We start from the raw sequence: 20,000 nt of genomic DNA on the forward strand, positions 1-20,000 counted from the left end.
TTTAAAAAAAGGGTTGAATTTAAACATTTCAGGGTGAATTTAAACACTTTGAATTTAATAACCTTATTTTGAATTTAACCTTTATTGATCACGGTACACGGGTAATAATTTAAACACAACGATGAAAAGCACACAAAGTTTACACAAATAAATAAAAATAAATAAGGTTAAAGCATTGATCTCCCCTTGATACACATTAAATACAGAAAGAAAGTAAATTTGACTTTAAGGTAAACTAAGCTAACATCAATAAGGTGTGATAAAACACACATTAGAGAAACTCTTGAACTTAGCCAGCAAAGTGCTCTGTAATATGTGTAGTGAACTCTGAGCTTTGAGGTAGATCAACGTAACCTCTCAATGATATAATGTTTGTTACAAGACCCTCAAAAACTCAGTAAACAAAATGATGTGAAATGTAAACTATAACGTAAACATACAAAATTCCGTGTTGAGGTATGGCGACCTCACATCAATAAGTAATAAACCATATTAAAGGTGAATAACTCCCAAGAACACCAAACTTTAAAAAAAAAGAAGAAAAAAAAAGAAAAAAAAAAAGTCAAACACTTTTCAGTCTTACGTGGGTTCATTTCAAACTGTAAGTGAGGATGAGAAGATGCTTCCCGTCTGTGGTCTGTAACGCTGGCCTGGCGCGTGTGACGACCCCCTTGTGCTGACGGACCTTCCAGAGGGGGTTCCTCGTGCCTCACTGTGTGCACTAGGAGCCACCAGGTTGCTTCCCGGCTGCACCCGCGGATTTACCCCAGCGACAGAGGAAGGGTAGCTCCTCCTCCTGAACCGACTCCTTTGGCGCCCGCCCGGGTCTGGCCTTCGTCTGCTGTCGTGCGTCCTTGCGGACGATGCCCTTGCTTTAATGGCTTCCGCCTCGTCTGTCTTGATATACTGAGCCTTAAATCTAGGACTTTGCGAGTCAGTTTGGTCAGGAGGGTCTGCCGAGTGCCATAAACGTAATGTAAGTGGGGGCCTGGCTGAGGCAGCTATGTCCAGCAGGTCGTCGGAGACCCGACGTGTGCATATTCTTCATCAAGGCGTATTGTTTTTTTCCGGTCTTGACCTCTGAGTTGAATATGCCGTTCCCAAACATTCAGGAACTTTGAGCTGAACAGCTGTAGGATGGGCTTCACGCATGACGTCATGGTGTACCACTTCCCATGGACACCAGCAGGGGACGTCGCGCTCGCTGAGTTGACTCTAGGACATCGATGTCCTTCCAGGGCTTTCTGTCTGAAGACAGGCCATTCCTGCAGCCTGCCCCGCCATCTCGGTGACAAGCAGGTTGTCGGGAAGGTCGAGGTGTTGAATGTGAAATTGTGGCCAGCACATTCTTACACGAACCAACAAGCCTTTTCTGTCTCGCCCAGCTGTGTCTGAATAGAGAGAAGACATAACCAGTGCAAGCAATCATAAAAAGATCCATCTTAAACTAGAAATCACTGCAAAAAACGTAAAAGTAAAATATACAAGTAACTCTGAAATAATAGCCACTTCATGTCATCATTTAATATAATACCCATGGGTTGTATTTGAAGAATTAATGTTAATTAATGTTAAATGAATGTTAAGAGAAATCAATATTCTTTTAACATTCCAGTTTTATGATTAGATTTTATATGCTTTTATGATTAGACTCGCACGTTTGTTGCGTGTTTGTCTCAATTGTGCTTTTCTAAATGACTTTGAAAATATTCTTATTATTCCAGCCGCCAACACAAACCAAGAGACTGTGGCTGACTTTGGAACTGCTAAAAGCCAAAACTACTCACCGGTATCTGCATGTAACTGGCAGCCCCGACACGGCAGCCGAGTGCAGGCGTTGAGTGAAGCGTTCGCCGTGTTCATGCCACTGTCTGCAGTGCTGCACACCTGGGTGTTTTCATTCAGACCCCGTGAGACAGGTATATCAGTCACGACCGGTGACCGGTTCCCTCGTGCAGCGCTCTGGCAAACACTTTCTCTTTAGGCCCCACGTCGTCACCTATGGTGCTCGACCATTGAGTGCAACTCGACCGGATGTCAGAGGGAGCGGGAGTTCTGTTTCTAGATTCCCCGCACTCTGGATCTGCTTCCCCAGCATGAGTGCTTGTGGCCCAAAACGGCAAAGCAAGGTGGACCAGGGTGAAGCTTTCTGGAGCCAAATGTTTCAACCATGCCGAGAAGCTTTCTAGAACCAGAATGAAAAGTTTTCCGGAGCCAGGCTTTTTTTGTGTTTTCTTGAGTAGCATACCCTCAGCTACTGCGTGTTATTGCTGTTGTGTAGGTGTTGATATTGAGTAGCTCTCCATCCTGTGGGTTGGTTCTTGAGATGAAGTTCCAAAGGGTGGAAGCAGCCCACGTGATCAAAAACCTTTGTTGTATTCGCATTCTTTATGTCTGTCAGACTTAAACAGAGCTGCCCCACCTGAGCTGAACTGCCCTCATCGTCTGTACTCTGTTTCTCATGCCTCACTGTTTCTGTCGTTCTGTCACATGTGGACGGTGCACCTGTTAAATGATTGGCTGTTTGCGGGTCACTGCGTTATCGAGGAATATGATGGGTTGTTTATGAGCCATGGAGGGAGCGTGTCAATGGTTTGCTCGGACATCACACATATTCATCACATGCTCTCCTGGCAATTTGCATTTAATGCTTTTAAGTGAAACTAACAAACGGTTTTCCTGTTGTTACTGCTGAGGCGGATATCACGATACATATGGCTATCGTTTTATCGCCCGATTCTCACTGACTGCTCTACCATATCTGTTCAGCTCTCTGGGACTGCCTGCTATCCTAGCAGCTGGAAAAAAACAGAGACAGAGGGAAAGAGAAAGAGAGAGAGAGAGAGAGAGAGAGAGAGAGAGAGAGAGAGAGAGAGAGAAAGAGGGAGAGAGAGAGAGAGGGAGAGAGAGAGAGAGAGAAATAGAGAGAGAGAGAGAGAGAGAGAGAGAGAGAGAGAGAGAGAGAGAGAGAGAAAGCTCCTTTTTATGTGGTGCTGACAGGGAGGCGTGATGTATTGCTCAGACTCCTGGAAGTTAATTAAATAGTCTGGGCTAAAGAGAGTTGCTAAAGCGAGAGAGTGAGGAGGAGAACAGAAAGAAAAGAGAGAGAGGGAGGAAAGAGGGAAAGAGGGAAAGAGAGAGAGGGGGAGGAGAGAGGGAAAGAGAGAGAGGGGGAGGAGAGAGGGAAAGAGAGGGGAGGTGCAGAGAATGAGGAAAAAAAGGGCTGAACTGAGAGAAAACCATGGCAATACTAATCTACACAAGAAAGTGTGTGAGAGAGAGAGAGAGAGAGAGAGAGAGAGAGAGAGAGAGAGAGAGAGAGAGAGAGAGAGTTTGACCTGCCCTCTGGATGGTGTAAATGTGTCTAAATTACTGGGAGGGATTTGGCAGTCCAACCCCAGCCCAACCACAATCCAGTCACAGCTCAACCCCAGCTCAACCCCAGCCCAACCACAATCCAACCCCAGTCCAATCCTAGTCCAACCCCAGCCCAAGCCACCAGCTCATCTGGGTGCAGCCAGCACACCCGTCTGCCAGCTGGAGCCTTCACACCTTGCGTCCCTGCTGTGCCCAGGTCAGGTGTTCTCCAGTAGCAGCCTGGAGAGGTCAGAAGGGTCAGAGGAGTCGATGCCTTTCTAACAGTTTTCCCCAATCCCCCCAATACCCCGATCGAAGCTATGAGATCCTGCTCTTTCTTACACACTGATCCCACCCTCTATCCTGCTGTCTCTCCCTCCCTCTATCCTGCCCTCCATCCCTCTCTATCCCACTCTCTATCCCTCCTTCTGTCTTGCCTTCCATCCCTCTCTATCCCACCCTCTATCCTGCCCTCCATCCCTCTCTATCCCTCCTTCTGTCCCACCCTCCCTCCATTGCTCTCTATCCCTCCCTCCATCCCTCTCTATCCCACCCTCTATCCCTCCTTCTGTCCCTTCCTTTATCCTGCCCTCCATCCCTCTCTATCCCATTCTCTATCCCACCCTCTATCCCTCCTTCTATCCCACCCTCTATCCTGCCCTCTGTCCTGCCCTCGAGCCCACACCCATTTTGAATTATAATCTTGAAACGGAGAATGGAAAAAAGAACCAGAGGGAGTATGAATGAGAGTACGCACAGATCTGGTCTGGCTTGTGCTGATATGGCTTTAATCTGTGCAGCTATGACCATGTAAACTAGCTGTCAGGCGGCTGTGCGCTAACTCTCCATGATGCGAGATAAGCCTGCGTCCCCTCCAGCCGCGCCTTCTCCGGCATGCTAACGGCTCAACTGAGAGCCAACGATCATCCCTGAGCCCAGGTCCCAACAAAGGGGGACCCGTTTGACCCGTCTGCCTGCCGGTAATGAACTGTTAGCGTTAGCCGTGCGTGACTCGCGGCACTGCCTGGGTCCGAGCCTGTCGCGGGACAGCCGAACGTCGCGGACGAGGGCGCTAACTGTGAGCGCTAAACAAGCTCAGAGAAGAGCGCTAATCGCGACAGGCCCGTTAAGATGAGAACGTTAGCCGCGCAGATGATATCACTTACTGAGACCGCTAGCTGAGAATAGAGGAAAGCGCTAATCACGTGTGGAGAGCTAGCTCCGATGAGAGTTTACACATGTGAAGTGAGAATTACATATATACACATAGTGCATCTCAATAAAATAAGCAAACTGACAAAATACAAAATGTTGGACTGAAGATATTAAATGAACACTAAATCAGAGGGGATTGTTGTAATAACTTTTGAGTAAAAGTAATCATTGCAATGTCTTTGAGCAAAGGTGAATATATTCAAATGTATTCACTAAATTGCAATTTGTGGGCCATTACAAAAATAACAACAACAAAAACAACAACAACAACAACAACAACAACAACATATTCTAAACGTACAGTCTAGTAACGGAATTGTTTTTCAATGTTATTCACGTTTGGCTTTCCTGCATTATTAATCCATGTTGTCTGTAGTGTGTATCTGCAGGCGTAGGTGTTATAATGGTTTATTCATGAAGGTGTTGGGCACTGAGACGTTTGCTGTCTGTGCACAAGTGCAGTGCTGAACCGTGATGTTCTGGAAGTACGTTATGTGTCAGTGCTTTACCACACAATCAAACAGACTCGCTTTACATAATAGGGTAGAAAAAAACGTAATCTGAGAACTAATATCAGTGTGTGTTAAGTCCTTTATCGAAAATGGAGGGACCTTTGGCTTCACAAGTTACCTAGTAATCAAAAACCTGGAAATTTACACCTGTATGCCAGGTTTGAGAAAACTCCACGAGCTCTATTACTGAAATCACGTGATGTCTGAAAGCGCTTTTTCCGCAGTGTAGCCACCCAGCTATTGTCTTATAGCATGGCTCATTTGCATATGTGGGTGGGGTCGTCTCCTCCAGTCTACCCCTTCACGCGCGTCTGGTTCTGTGATTGGTTTGCCTCCCGTACGTGTTTCCGTACACACATTTGTTTCGATTTTTATCCCTTTCTTTGTCTTTGAGTTATTAAACTTAATCGGTTTCTTCAAACCATTTAAGGTCATTTAACTTGTCAGGTGTAGCAGGGCACAAATGTCTGTGGAAACCAAACACGATTATGAGGACGTTTATATGTGGTGTTTGGGCGTCTGGGCGGGTGCTCACCTCTCCCTCCGAGGACTCCAGGGTGAGGTCTTTCCTGCAGGACACGCGGAACTCCCCCACGCCTGCGTTCACCTCCACCCCCTTGGGAGCCTCCAGCGTCAGCGTCCTCGTCGGAGACTCCAGCCTACGGCGAGCACGTTGGGACAAGAGGAATGAGTTTCTAACTGAAGAAGACTGGTAGACTGCTGCGCAGCAGATAGGGGGAGCCACTGCCCTTCCTAACCCCAGGGACTTGGACACAATGGTGCAGCAGTAGTATACAACACACACACACACACACACACACACTTGGCTGAAGGGTCTTAGTGCCCAGTTGATGCCTTGCGTTTGCTCACAGGAAAATTAATGACAGAAATGAATATATTGATACAACAATGCCCCCCCCCCACCCCACCTGTCCGTCTCAACTCCTCCCCCGATGCACAAATCTCTCTCCAACAAGCTTTTCAAAAGAGGGATTCAATCACATGATCGATTTTCTGTTTGGGGGTGTTCCAGAGAAGGATGCAAGTGGAGTGATATCACGGGTTGGCAGACAACTGAACCCCCCCCCACCCGCCGCGCACGTTTGCCCTTGGCGCACACGCAATTCCTGCCGTGGCGCGGGTCGACCTTCCGCCGTCCGCCTCGCCGAGCTTTGTTTACATGATGTTTACAGATAAGGCCGGAGGAAAAAAACAAACAAATAAATATGGCAGAAGCGCACTTATCGGTTCGCCACGGCGACGCCCTCACAGGGCTGAGCGAGGTCTGGAGTCGTCTATCGCGGGTGTCACACGTGCACTTCTCCCGGCTGCCGCATCGCTCTAGGACTGGAGGCAGCGGAGACGCGCAGCGCAACTTTTAGACAACAAAGTTTCCTCCCTGCGCAATCATTATTTATGAACACAGCTGTCTCTGTGTGTGTGCGCGCGCGCGCGCGTGGTGTGTTGTGGCGAGGAGGTGTGTGTGATGAGTTTGTGTGTGTTTTGATGGGTGGTGCATGATGTGCGTGTGTCTGTGCACTGTGGCGTTTGTGCATGTGTATCTGTGTCCTGTGGCGTATGCATGTGTGTGTGGGTATTGTGATTTATCGTTGGATCTCTGCACCATTCCCCCATTCCGGCTGGTGGATATTGACTCGGCGTTCTGACTCCCCGCTGAAGTGCAGGAACCCAAGCCGCTAACCTTTGCCGCGGTGTTCCTCCTCCCTCTCCCTGGTTCTGGGGCTCCGCGTGGCCCTTTCAGAATGACGGATGGCACCCTAACGCGGATGGATGAACCCCGCCGCCCGCTCCCGACGGCAAAATGCCGACATGTGACATTTCCAGGCGTGCCGGAGTTTTGGGGTGGGATACAGAAGCTCGACAAGAAAATCTCAAGTTTTAAAAAAGGAAAAAAGAAACATGTCTATTAAATAGTGGCACAGATGTGGACAGACGGGTGTGAAAGAAGTGATTTTAAAACTAAGAAGAAAGAAAGAAAGAAAGAAAAAGAAAAAGAGAGGAAGAAGGAGTAAAATGACGTGTGGCGGGGGCGGAGTCTGCAGGTGGGCATATTTGCAGGTAGCTGCTAGCCCCGCCCATACCTGGAGACCACGCCCAGTCCTGCCCACCCCCGGGCAGCGTCCGGCTGGGCAGAGACCCCCCCGGCTCACGACACACAGCAATTTCACGGCTGAGGGGCGCAAGGCTGGTGCCTGTCGCCATGGAGGAAGAAGAAGAGACAGGGAGGAAGATGAGGATGAAGAGGGGTCACGGCAGAGGAAGAGGAGGGGTTTCTTCATCTCGCTGTGCTTAAGAAATGCTTGGAGGCTGTCGTGTGTGTGTGTGTGCGTTTCGTCAGTCTCATGTTAGAGCTGGACTAGACCAATAAAAATAGCTACACAGACCGAGACAGTCAGTGAATGACACGACACACACACACATACACACACATCCAGACACGACAGACATGACACACACACACACACACACACACACACACGAGCCCTCCTTGTCCTGACGTGATTGTCAGCTTGGGAGGAACTGAGCCTAATGGCACATGTTCCGCCGAGCTCATTCCAGGGTGGGGGACCATCTCCGCTCCAAACAAGTCCTCTACAGAGGACATCCTCCACCCTCCTCCACCTCCCCGAGCCTCCCACACAAATCTCCCGCAACCCGACAATCAGTGCAGGCGGAGGTCGAGTCTGGCAGGGGAAATCTTCAAAATGCGTTTGTGTCACACTTCCTCGGTTGATTTGAGAGGCTGGGTTACCATGGCAGCCAATAATATCCTTCTCTTCAGCAGCGGAGACAATCATAGAGTGGTTAAAATTATAATAATAATAATAATATATGCGAAGGACTTGTGCAATATTGGCTGTTTGGCCAAGTGGTCGTGGAAGGTCATCAGGCTCCCCCACCAATCATACTGATCTTGGCTAGGATTTTGTTCTGGATTGGCTGACAAGGTCACATGGTGGGGTCAAAGACTTGGTAAATAATCTCACCAGATTTAAGTAACATGACAGAGACGTCTGAGTGTGTGCTTACCTAACGTGATGCGTAAGCGCCAGCCATTCTTTAGAAACCACAGGACCACTGATCACACGACCACTGACCACACGACCTCTTACTACAGAACCACTGACCATGCAACCACTGACCACCACACAACCACTCACCACAGAACCACTGACCACATGTCCACTGACCACAGTACCACTGCTGACTGAGAGTTTAAGCAGCATTAACTCTGCTGTACCTGATCAACACCTGCTTACTATACACCCGCCATATCAGTGTTCCAGCCAATAGCGGCCCTGTACTCAGACACTGGCCAAAGGTGAAAAGTTACGGGATGGTTGGTGTGTGTATCTTTACACCTTAGGACACATAAGAAATGAGACAGTGTCCTGTCTACTTGTGTCTCGTGTCCTGACATGTTTTTGTTTGTCCTCTGAAAGCAATTCACTAGCACTCAGGGACATGAGTTAACCATATGGGTTAACCACTACTCAAACAAGGTACCACTGGTGCACCATGGGATAAGGAAGGGTAATTAGTACACACACACACACACACACACACACACACACACACACACACACACACCTTAGGAAGAGATCTCCAGGTCCCGAATCAAACCATAATACATGTATCCAAGGTCATACAAACGCAGTGTAAAACCCAGCATGTGTTACCAGGTCCTTACAGTGGCACCTCGACTCTAGCAGTGTGTGAAGAGAGGCATCTGTGTCCAGATAAAAGGAGCTTCAGATGGGCAGTTAGCAGGGGAACGCGGGAGCCCAGCACAGAAGCACAGGAGTGTGAGGAGCGCAGGAGCCCAGCATGAGGAGCACAGGAGCCCAGGAACCCAGCATGAGGAGCACGAGGTGTGCCTCCCTACAAGGAGCTGACTACAGCTGGCCAGCACAGACCCCACCAGCAGACTTCAAAAACAGACGTGTACAACATTTCAACATGAGAATCTAATGGTGAGAGCCCAACACAGGGACCTCTCACACACACACACACACACACAGAGGGAAGAGTGACATACAAAAGAAAAACACAAAACTGACACGTTCATCAAACAAGTCGCAAGCAGCAACATAGTGCATGATGACAGAACAGAGCCCCCACACAACAGGCATGGACACCAAAGCCTCACACAGCATTTACATTTAGCTGACGCTTTTATCCAAAGTGACTTACAATTATGAGTGAGTACAGCTTGAGCAATTGAGGGTTAAGAGCCTTGCTCAGGGGCAACTTTGGAGTGGTGGGGCTTGAACCAGCAACCTTCTGACTACAAGTCAAGTACCTTCACCACTGAGCTACCACTGCCCACTACCACAGTAGGCATGGGTATGGACACCAGAGCCTCACACAGCAGGCATGGGTGTGGATGCCAGAGCCCCACACAGCAGGCATGGATGCCAGAACAGAGCCCCCACACAGCGGGCATGGGTTCCACAACAGAGCCTTCACACAGCGGGCATGGGTTCCACAACAAAGCCCCCACACAGAGGGCATGGGTTCCACAACAAAGCCCCCACACAGAGGGCATGGGTGCAGATGCCAGCCGACTCTGAACATGCTCTACCCCCGAACCACGCACGACCTGCGTTAGCTCCAGAGACCCCACAGCCCACACAGACCCCTGTAAAACCAACACATGGCCAGCCTGTGTCTCTACAACCTGGATACACTTCTGTCCCTCTCTTTCTCTCTCTCTCACACACACACACACACCCCATGGTGATTACAGGTGTCAATCTGTTTTGATTATCTGCACAATTCCAGGTGAGCAATAAAACAGACAAATCCCTTTCAAATATCTCTCTCTCTCTCTCTCTGTCTCTATCTATAATTAAACTCTGGAGAGGATGTGTGTCTGCCATCAATATTAAGCCTGTGGTGCGCTACCCTTGATCACAGGGAGGGCGCTACATCATCCAATCAGCCGCCTCCCTCTGCTAGCCCCCACCCCAGGCAACACCAATGGTGGGCCTGTCACGGGCATGTCCAGATCCCCCCCCGGCCCAATTTGTCTTCAAGCCGCTGGAGACACGTTAGTTGTAGATACCAACAGACATTTCTCCCAATTCACCAAAAACTCGGTGTAACTCCAAAAACCTGATAAGTAAAAAATAATAGTATATAAAATAAATAAAAATTACTTATTTATTTATTTATAAATACAAGTTAACAGGCTAACTGCCGCACGTAGAACCTCCAAAGCTGCAGATCCAAGCCAGATGTTCCAGCCTACCCCCCCTTCCCAAGGCTCAGATGGTACGGCCTGGAGGTCGATGGTAGCGTTCCCATTGGCTAGGTGGGGGTCATCCATGAAAGCGCATGTACCTGGGTGTCCAGGAGAGCGCACGTGTCCGTAAGACCAGGTGTCGCTGAGAGCGCACGTGTCAGGTCCTCAACACTAGAAGCAAGTGTGCATGTCAAATGTAGGAGTATGTCAGTCATCTCAGAGGCTCCTGATCTCACCTGCCGTCACGTCTGCCCATGTACCTCTGCACTCTATGCAGATTAGAAGAAACTACACCTGAATACCTTCAGTGGAAATACATTTTTTTAGATTAGGATGTTAACTATACAATGCTTTACTGTATTACTGTTTCCAATTTATAACTGTATTTAAATAGCCAATAACAGTAACAGCCAATAACTGAACATCGAGAAGGCTGGTGAGCAGTTCTTTGTTTACCCATCTTACATTAATGGGCTAACATTAACACTACTAGATTAACATTAGTACTAGTGGGCTAACATTAACACTAGTAGATTAGCATTAGTACTAGTGGGCTAACATTAACACTACTAAATTAACATTAGTACTAGTGGGCTAACATAGCATTAGTGGACTAACATTAGCATTAGTGGGCTAACTAACAGAAGTGGACTAACATTAGTACTAGTGGGCTAACATTAACACTAGTGGGTTAGCATTAGCGTTATTGGACTAACATTAGCATTACGGGGCTAAGAGTAGTACTAGTGGGCTAACAGTAGTACTAGTGGGCTAAGAGTAGTACTAGTGGGTTAACAGTAGTACTAGTAAGCTAACATTAGCATTAGTGGACTAACATTAGCATTACGGGGCTAACAGTAGTACTAGTGGGCTAACATTAGCATTAGTGGACTAACATTAGCATTACGGGGCTAACAGTAGTACTAGTGAGCTAACATTAACACTACTAGATTAACATTAGTACTAGTGGGTTAACATTAGCATTAGTGGACTAACATTAGCATTACGGGGCTAACAGTAGTACTAGTGAGCTAACATTAGCATTAGTGGACTAACATTAGCATTACGGGGCTAACAGTAGTACTAGTGGGCTAACATTAGCATTAGTGGACTAACATTAGCATTAGTGGGCTAACAGTAGTACTAGTGAGCTAACATTAACACTACTAGATTAACATTAGTACTAGTGGGTTAACATTAGCATTAGTGGACTAACATTAGCATTAGTGGGCTAACAGTAGTACTAGTGCGCTAACATTAACACTACTAGATTAACATTAGTACTAGTGGGCTAACATTAGCATTAGTGGACTAACATTAGCATTACGGGGCTAACAGTAGTACTAGTGGGCTAACATTAGCATTAGTGGACTAACATTAGCATTAGTGGGCTAACAGTAGTACTAGTGCGCTAACATTAACACTACTAGATTAACATTAGTACTAGTGGGCTAACATTAGCATTAGTGGACTAACATTAGCATTACGGGGCTAACAGTAGTACTAGTGGGCTAACATTAGCATTAGTGGACTAACATTAGCATTAGTGGGCTAACAGTAGTACTAGTGAGCTAACATTAACACTACTAGATTAACATTAGTACTAGTGGGTTAACATTAGCATTAGTGGGCTAACAGTAGTACTAGTGCGCTAACATTAACACTACTAGATTAACATTAGTACTAGTGGGCTAACATTAGCATTAGTGGACTAACATTAGCATTAGTGGCCCTTTAAAACATCACACATCTCACCCCCACAAGTTTCCGCTCATTTTGTTAGAAGGTTGGACAGCAGCAACGCACATGAAAAAAACAAACAAACCGGGCACCTGTAGAGGGCAAAATAAACTACAAACAGGGCACCTGAAGAGGGTTTTAAAAAGTGCCTCTTTGGCCCAAAAGGACGTTGTCACCCTTCTCCAACTCCTCCAACAGCCTCCTTAAACTCCTTAAAATTGTTCAAAGTTCCATAAAAAGACTACAGTGTTTCTCAAATTCCATGCAACATTCATAACCTCTCACCTCTGACCTCTCCAGAATAATCTACTTGCTGTCTCTGTCTTGGCCATTTACAGCGGAAAACTGCTGAATTTGGAATTTCGGCTTGATATCAGCGATTGCTGCTACAGCTCTCGCTCCTGGTTGCCTGATGCCGGCGTCCTCCACCCGACTAATTCACCTAACGAATGCTAAATGAGAAATAAAGACCGAGTAGAGAATCTCCAGACCTGAAGACCCATTTGAAACGACACTCATCTGGGCACGAACCAAACCACTTTACAGCATTGCTGAGTCTAATTCTCTTGCTAAAGGCCATTTTGCATAACAGTTTAAATTCCTGCGACAAACCCGACAGACCATTTGGAGTTAAACGTTTGCTCGAGGGCCAGTAACCATACCAGTGCAGGATCACACGTATGGGGAAGCAGACGGGCTCCATCCTTCTCCTGGGGGGGTCGGGGGTGGGGGGCTAGTTGGTTGGTGGATTAGGTTGTGAGACCAGTCGGACGCGCCCCCAAGTGCTGGACCACAGCGCCGTCATTCAAACGTCAGGAGCCAGTCACGTTCCGCCCCAGTGGCTTTCGGCGGTGGACGGAATGGTCCCCGGCCATCGCCACAGACGTCGTCTGATTCATTTTCACAAGTGTGCATCTAAAAAGCTCGACATGAAAGTCACACGGAATTCCAATCAATCACGTTCATTTCAGAACATCTAAAATGGGGACCAGAAAACCGTGGCTCATTCCGGGGACCACCGATGTGTTCCGGAGACCACCAATGTGTTCCGGGGAATTGCTCTGTTTAATCTGGGCTGTAGCAACCTGCTAATTTTCTCCTGTAATCTCCATCCCTCTCTCGCTGTTTCTTTCTCTATCTCTCTATCCCTCATTCTTTTTCTTTCCCTCCATCTGTGCTGTGGACTTTGTGGGACAACACGTAATTAGGAGCTGAGACGGAGCTTTGTCTTAGGCGCTCGAAGAAATGCTTGAGGACAACAGCAACAGAATGGAAATGGCAACACAGTCTAACTAAACCACACCAGCACGCAAAGACTCAATCCCAGGGAGGGGGAGAGAGAGAGAGAGAGAGAGAGAGAGAGAGTGAGAGAGAGAGAGAGTGAGAGAGAGGGAGGGAGGGAGAGAGAGAGAGAGAGAGGGAGGGAGGGAGTGGGAGAGAGAGAGAGAGAGAGGGAGGGAGTGGGAGAGAGAGAGAGGAAGGGAGGGAGGGAGTAGGAGAGAGAGAGAGGGAGGGAGGGAGGGAGGGAGGGAGGGAGTGGGAGAGAGAGAGGGAGAGAAGGAGGGAGGGAGTAGGAGAGAGAGAGAGAGGGAGGGAGGGAGGGAGTAGGAGAGAGAGAGGGAGAGAGAGAGAGGGAGGGAGGGAGTAGGAGAGAGAGAGGGAGAGAGGCAGGGAGTGGGAGAGAGAGGGAGAGAAGGAGGGAGGGAGTAGGAGAGAGAGAGAGAGGGAGGGAGGGAGAGAGGGAGGGAGTAGGAGAGAGAGAGGGAGAGAGAGAGAGGGAGGGAGGGAGTAGGAGAGAGAGAGAGGGAGAGAGGCAGGGAGTGGGAGAGAGAGAGAGAGCATGGGAGAGAGATGGGGAGAGAATGATCAACCATATCCCAATTGGCACTAATGTTTTATTGCCTCGGAGTTGCTGTATAATTAATGGATGCCAAAGGCAAGTTCAGACCTGTGAAGCGAGAGGAGACTACGGAAGTACAGCGGGAAGAGAGGGACTGGGCCTCATGCGTATGCACGGCCGCAGGGAACACTACGGACTCTGATCCCAGTTCTGCTCTGAGCTGTGTTTCAAGGCTGCGCGCACTGGCCATTACAACACTGTGAGAAAATAAGAGTAAAACGAAAATTGCATGTCTACCGTTAATCATTTTACACCAGTGATTAAACCATCGGCGGATGCACGCGATATCGGAACTCTCATTTGAGCAGCTCTGAGATAAAGGCCCCTTTCCAAAATTTACACGAGACTGGCGCCTTCTAAGCGTCATTTGCATGAAAATGTGAAAAACAAATAAAAGTTAATTGCCTGTGTCGTCACTAAATTTTCTTAATTAGTCGTCCTTGAATGTCGTAAATCGCCAGTGTCCGTTCAGCAGGTACAGCCTAGCGCCAAGCACATGCTAGCCAGTGTTAGTTACCCGGCTCTCAGTTCTGTCAGACTTAAAACAGTTTGGCAGTTCACTGCTGACCCCTTTGTTTCTAGTTATTACAAACAGACGCGTGCGCAGAGCTGTGCTGAACTCTAATAACACCGGCGCTGCTGTGTGCCAATAAAAATGCTCAAACCGATTTGTGTAAGGCTGGGATGAGGTCCTCGCGCTCCTCTCCTCCCATGGCAAGCTGGCGTGGAGGGGCTTCACTATGGTTCGGTTTGTTTTTACTAGCCTGGGCTGAAACTGTAGCAGTTTGGCAGGCGAGTTTTCCAAGTTGTCGCACGTGTACGGGGATCTGGAGCGCACTGACTAGCTGGAGTGGCAAACCAGCAGATCGTGAATACCCACGAGGGAGGGGTACGAGGTCAAACGACTTCCTCAGAAACGGTTCCCTGCTGAATGAACGTTTGATTCAACCTTCCTGAGGTCTTTTACATGGAACATCTGGGCAGTTCTGGTACGTCTGCAGCGATGCCACTGAACAGTGAATTCAAAGAGACGTTTAGTTCACGACATCTCTTTGACACTCGCACTCATGAAACGTCTCAAACGCTCGAGCATCCATGAACAGCATTCCAATGGGCTTTTAAAAACTAAACAGTCCGATACATTTTAATCCGCACCTATAAAATACGATGTCGGTTCTAGAAAGTACTGTACGACGGAAGTGAATTGAACTGAACCGAACTGAACTGAAATTAACCGAACTGAACTGAATTGAACTGAACTGAGGTGACATGAACTGAATTGATACCCCAGCACGTTATGACATTGATGTTCACCACTACAGGAAACACCGATTTCCAAACCTAATGGCTGCGCGTGTTACTGGGGTCTAATATGAATGAGAGACTTTCTTCTGGTAATTGAGTACAGAATATACACAGCGCGCCACTCTAAGTGTGCAAGCGCATGTTTAACTGTTACAGGACACACACCCCCTCCTTACATCATTTTGCTTTCCCGCACATTTCCAGGTGCCCATATGTGCACATTTATATGGAGATGGACAGATTTTATTTTGACCTTCACTGTTATAACTGCCATGTGTCAACTTGATTTGCACATTAATAAAATTCTGCTGACAGAATGCTCAGTCGACACTATACCTGCAAAAACATTAAAAGAATGAGGGAAGGAACACGGGCTATAAAATGACAATTTCTACATACCGACCACCTGTGGTGAAATCAGGTCTTCTCTCTAGGGGGCGCTCTGACCAAGTTTGCGGTGGTGTTTGTCCTAACAGGTTGGGGTTAGGGTTTGAATTAGGGTTAGTTCCAGGGTTAGGGTTAGGGTTAAGGGTTAGGTGCAACGTTAGGGTTAGGTCCAGGGTTAGGGTTAGGTCCAGGGTTAAGGGTTAGGTCCAGGGTTAAGGGTTAGGTGTCGACCTGCTTTCCAAGCTGCATTTTAAACTGAGCTACATGTCCCTCTGTCTGTAAAACCATGTCATACATCATTAGCCTGGAATAGACCACATTAGTCCATTACTTGTGTCATTGACTTTCACTGCACAATTTGCTACTTTTAGAGAACAGAGAGAGAGTGAAAGTCTTCCTGCTTCATGTCGGCTTCTATCAGAAATGTTCAAGATAAACAGAATAGTCATAACTTTGCTAATTAACCAGCATGTCTTCAGTTGGCTGTTAAGCACATCATACAGAACTAAGAATGTTACTTCAATAAAACAGCACTAACACTCACATGAACCTCCGACACCCCCAGATTCCCAGAAAGAGGGACACAAGAGAAGCCAATAGAACATGTAACAGGGAATTCCGCCAATTAGGAAGGGCTTTAAAGTAAATTCAACCAATCAGGGAGAGGCACGGGGTACCCAGTCAAGGGAAGAAGACACACATGGTGAAAGACAACTAAAGTGATACTTCAGTAAGATTAATAGATGGAGAGAGAGAGAGCGAGGGAGAGAGAGAAAAATAATGAATCGTGTGAGCCCTGTCACAGCTCACCAGAATCAAAAGCACGCCCACGCTCAAAAACCCCCACCAATAGGAAAACCATACAGTACCATAGCCACACACCCACACTCAAAACCCGACCAATCATATGCTCAGATCATTTGTAATGAAAGCAGGATTTGGTGCGACATTTCAAGTGTTTTTTACTTGATTAATATTCAAGACACTCAAAACCCCGACCGATAGGAAAACCCAACAATACCATAGCCAGACCCCCTCACCTTATACCCAGGCCAATAGGAAAACCTAAACCTAGCACAGCCACCCACCCACACCTTAAACCCACACCCACAGTGACTTGCACACTGACTACACTTCAGCAGACAGGCTAAGACCCTGAACAGGGACTACAGCAGATGGTAAAAACTTCACACACACAGTAGCGCCAATAAACACCTCCTTCATGAAACAGGGATGTTTACACACATACGAGTCCCCACACTGTGATGAAGCAACCCCACTCCCAGCTTTTCTTCCTGCCCTCCACTGGTGTGCAAGCAGTTTGACATGCTCTCGTTCGCCCAGCATCCTGGAAGTCCCGTAAAGGTTAGGGTCTGAGGCGCTTCACGCCAGACTCGTGAGGCGTTTGGCCACTGCCTTGTTAGTGTTTGGGGGTGGTTTGCATTAGAAGAGGGGCGTCCAAGCCCAAGTTCAAGTTCCGCCACTGCCAGGTTGTCACTGTTGGGCCCCTGGGCAAAACCCTTAACCCTCAATTACTCAAGTTGTGTTCAGACATTATTGTTGCTTTGGATCAGCATCAGATAAATGCGGTAAATGTACATGCAAATGTCCAAACACGAGGTGCCCGACGCCAGTGCTCGAAAACCACTGAGCCAAGACGTCGGCGTGATACCGAAAACCCAACGGCCTCTCGGCTAATGAGGGCGGAAGAGATCAGATCGATGTGATTGGCTGATCCGCTGTTGATTGACAGGGGTGTCAGGGAAGGCCTGGCCTCTCCCTCGTAATGGCGAGCGAGTGTGACAGGATGTCAGTAAGGATTACAGGAACTGAAGTGCGTTAACATAAACACACTAGCCAATAACTGAAGGCAATCATTAAAATTCAAGACAGCATACTGTAGGCTGAATCTCATTCGGTCTTCTCTCTCCCTCGCTCTCCCTCTACCCGTCTCGGTCTCCCGCTAACATAATTTCTGAATAACAAGTAGACATTAGAAAAGCCAGGACTCACTTCAAGTCTTGGAAAGGTTCAGCTCGAATGTGTGATGTTTCGACTGAATGACCAAAGACAACTCCCTCGTTGCCTGCAGGGAAAGAGAGAGAGAGAGAGAGAGAGAGAGAGAGAGAGAGAGAGAGAGAGAGAGAGGGGAAAGAGAAAGTGAGAATGGAAAAGGAAAGAAGGAATGAGAAATGGAGAATGGGTGCAACCAAAAAAAAGAAAGAAAAAGGAGAGAGAGAGAGAGAGAAAGAAAGAGAGAGAGAGAGTGGAGACAACTTAATTAGTTCCATAATGAATTTCAGACAAACGTAATACAGAAAAATCAGTGTGGGGCAGACAGCACACAGCTCCTCACAGCGAAATGTCTTACACGTTACCCTTAGTTACCCCCCCCACACACGTGTACCCTTAGTTACCCCCCCACACACGTGTACCCTTAGTTACCCCCCCACACACGTGTACCCTTAGTTACCCCCACCACACACATGCACCCTTAATTACCCCCATCACACACGTGCACCCTTAGTTACCCCCCCCACACACATGCACCCTTAATTACCCCCCCACACGTGTACCCTTAGTTACCCCCCCACACATGTGTACCCTTAGTTACCCCCCCACACACGTGTACCCTTAGTTACACCCACCACACACGTGTACCCATAGTTACATCCGCCACACACGTGTACCCTTAGTTACCCCCCCACACACGTGTACCCTTAGTTACCCCCCCACACACGTGTACCCTTAGTTACCCCCACCACACACGTGTACCCTTAGTTACCCCCCCACACGTGTACCCTTAGTTACCCCCCACACACATGCACCCTTAATTACCCCCATCACACACGTGCACACTTAGTTATACACAACACACACACACGTGTACCCTTAGTTACCCCCACCACACACATGCACCCTTAATTACCCCATCACACACGTGTACCCGTAGTTACACCTAACACACACAGTGTACCCATAGTTACACCCACCACACACGTGTACCCTTAGTTACACCCACCACACACATGCACCCTTAATTACCCCATCACACACGTGTACCCGTAGTTACACCTAACACACAGTGTACCCATAGTTACACCCACCACACACGTGTACCCTTAGTTACACCCACCACACACGTGTACCCATAGTTACATCCGCCACACACGTGTACCTATAGTTACACCCACCACACACGTGTACCCAGTTACATCCAACCACACGTATACCCTTAGTTACACCCACCACACGTGTACCCTCAGTTACACCCACCACACACGTGTACCCATAATTACACCCGACCACACACGTGTACCCATAGTTACATCCGCCACACACATGTACCTAGTTACATCTGCCACACACATGTACCCATAGTTACACCCACCACACACGTGTACCCTTAGTTACACCGACCACACACGTGTACCCATAGTTACACCCACCACACACGTGTACCCATAGTTACACCCACCACACACGTGTACCCTTAGTTACACCCAACATACGCGTGTACCCTTAGTTACACCCAACATACGCGTGTACCCTTAGTTACACCCAACATACGCGTGTACCCTTAGTTACACCCACCACACACACGTGTACCCTTAGTTACACCCGCCACACGTGTACCCATAGCTACACCCACCACATGTGTACCCATAGTTTTAGAAAGAGCCCTATCTTTTTCTCGCGCTCCTTTTCAACCCCGTGTCACGCTTCAGTTGAATCTGTGCGTTGACACACTCTTGTAAGAGATTGTTTTAAACACTCAGATCATTTGTAATAAATAAATATGATTTGGTGAGACATTATAAGGGTTTTTCATTTGATTAGTATTCAGGACAGTCATTTAAAAAACAGAGACAGAGTGTGAAAGAGATATAAAGAGACGGACACTCTGTGTGTGAAGCTGTATCCCCGTCTAGTGAACAGTCTTTATTCATGTGCTGGGCTTTCACTCATCTACCGCTCCCTCAGGGGTCACGACCTCTATATTATAGTTTGCCGTACATGATCACTTGGGTGCTGTGACTACAACACTAATGATTGCTTCGATGTGTTGGCTGAAATGTAGCTATGGATGATGACGCTAAGGTGTGTGTGGTTGTTTAGGTGTGTTGTGTACAATGTAGATATATGAGCAGTACAATTGGACCACACCTCAGACAGAGGTTGTGTGTGTGTGTGTGCGTGTCTGTGTGCGTGTGCGTGTCTGTGTGTGTGTGTCTTTGTGTGTGTGTGTGTGTGTGTCTGCATTTGCTGCTGTGTAGGCTGGATGTTTTATTCTAAGGACAAAGTGAGCATCTGT

At 47.8% G+C, this 20,000-nt stretch overlaps 1 protein-coding gene across 4 annotated transcripts in view; it reads right to left on the minus strand.

Moving 5' to 3' along the window:
• Window positions 1-20,000, minus strand: part of LOC113590910 (zeta-sarcoglycan) — a 143,972-nt gene that overhangs the window by 6,874 nt on the left and 117,098 nt on the right. For 3 of the 4 annotated variants that reach the window (XM_035529568.1, XM_035529570.1, XM_035529571.1), the window contains exons 6-7: window positions 17,699-17,771; window positions 5,620-5,743 (exon numbers count right to left, since the gene is read on the minus strand). In XM_035529568.1, coding sequence (XP_035385461.1) covers window positions 5,620-5,743; window positions 17,699-17,771 — 197 coding nt within the window. The remainder of the gene's footprint in view (window positions 1-5,619; window positions 5,744-17,698; window positions 17,772-20,000) is intronic. The other variant, XM_035529569.1, reaches the window with a different exon arrangement.

The sequence above is a fragment of the Electrophorus electricus genome, chromosome 9 (assembly GCF_013358815.1).
Source record: "Electrophorus electricus isolate fEleEle1 chromosome 9, fEleEle1.pri, whole genome shotgun sequence".
NCBI lineage: Eukaryota > Metazoa > Chordata > Actinopteri > Gymnotiformes > Gymnotidae > Electrophorus > Electrophorus electricus.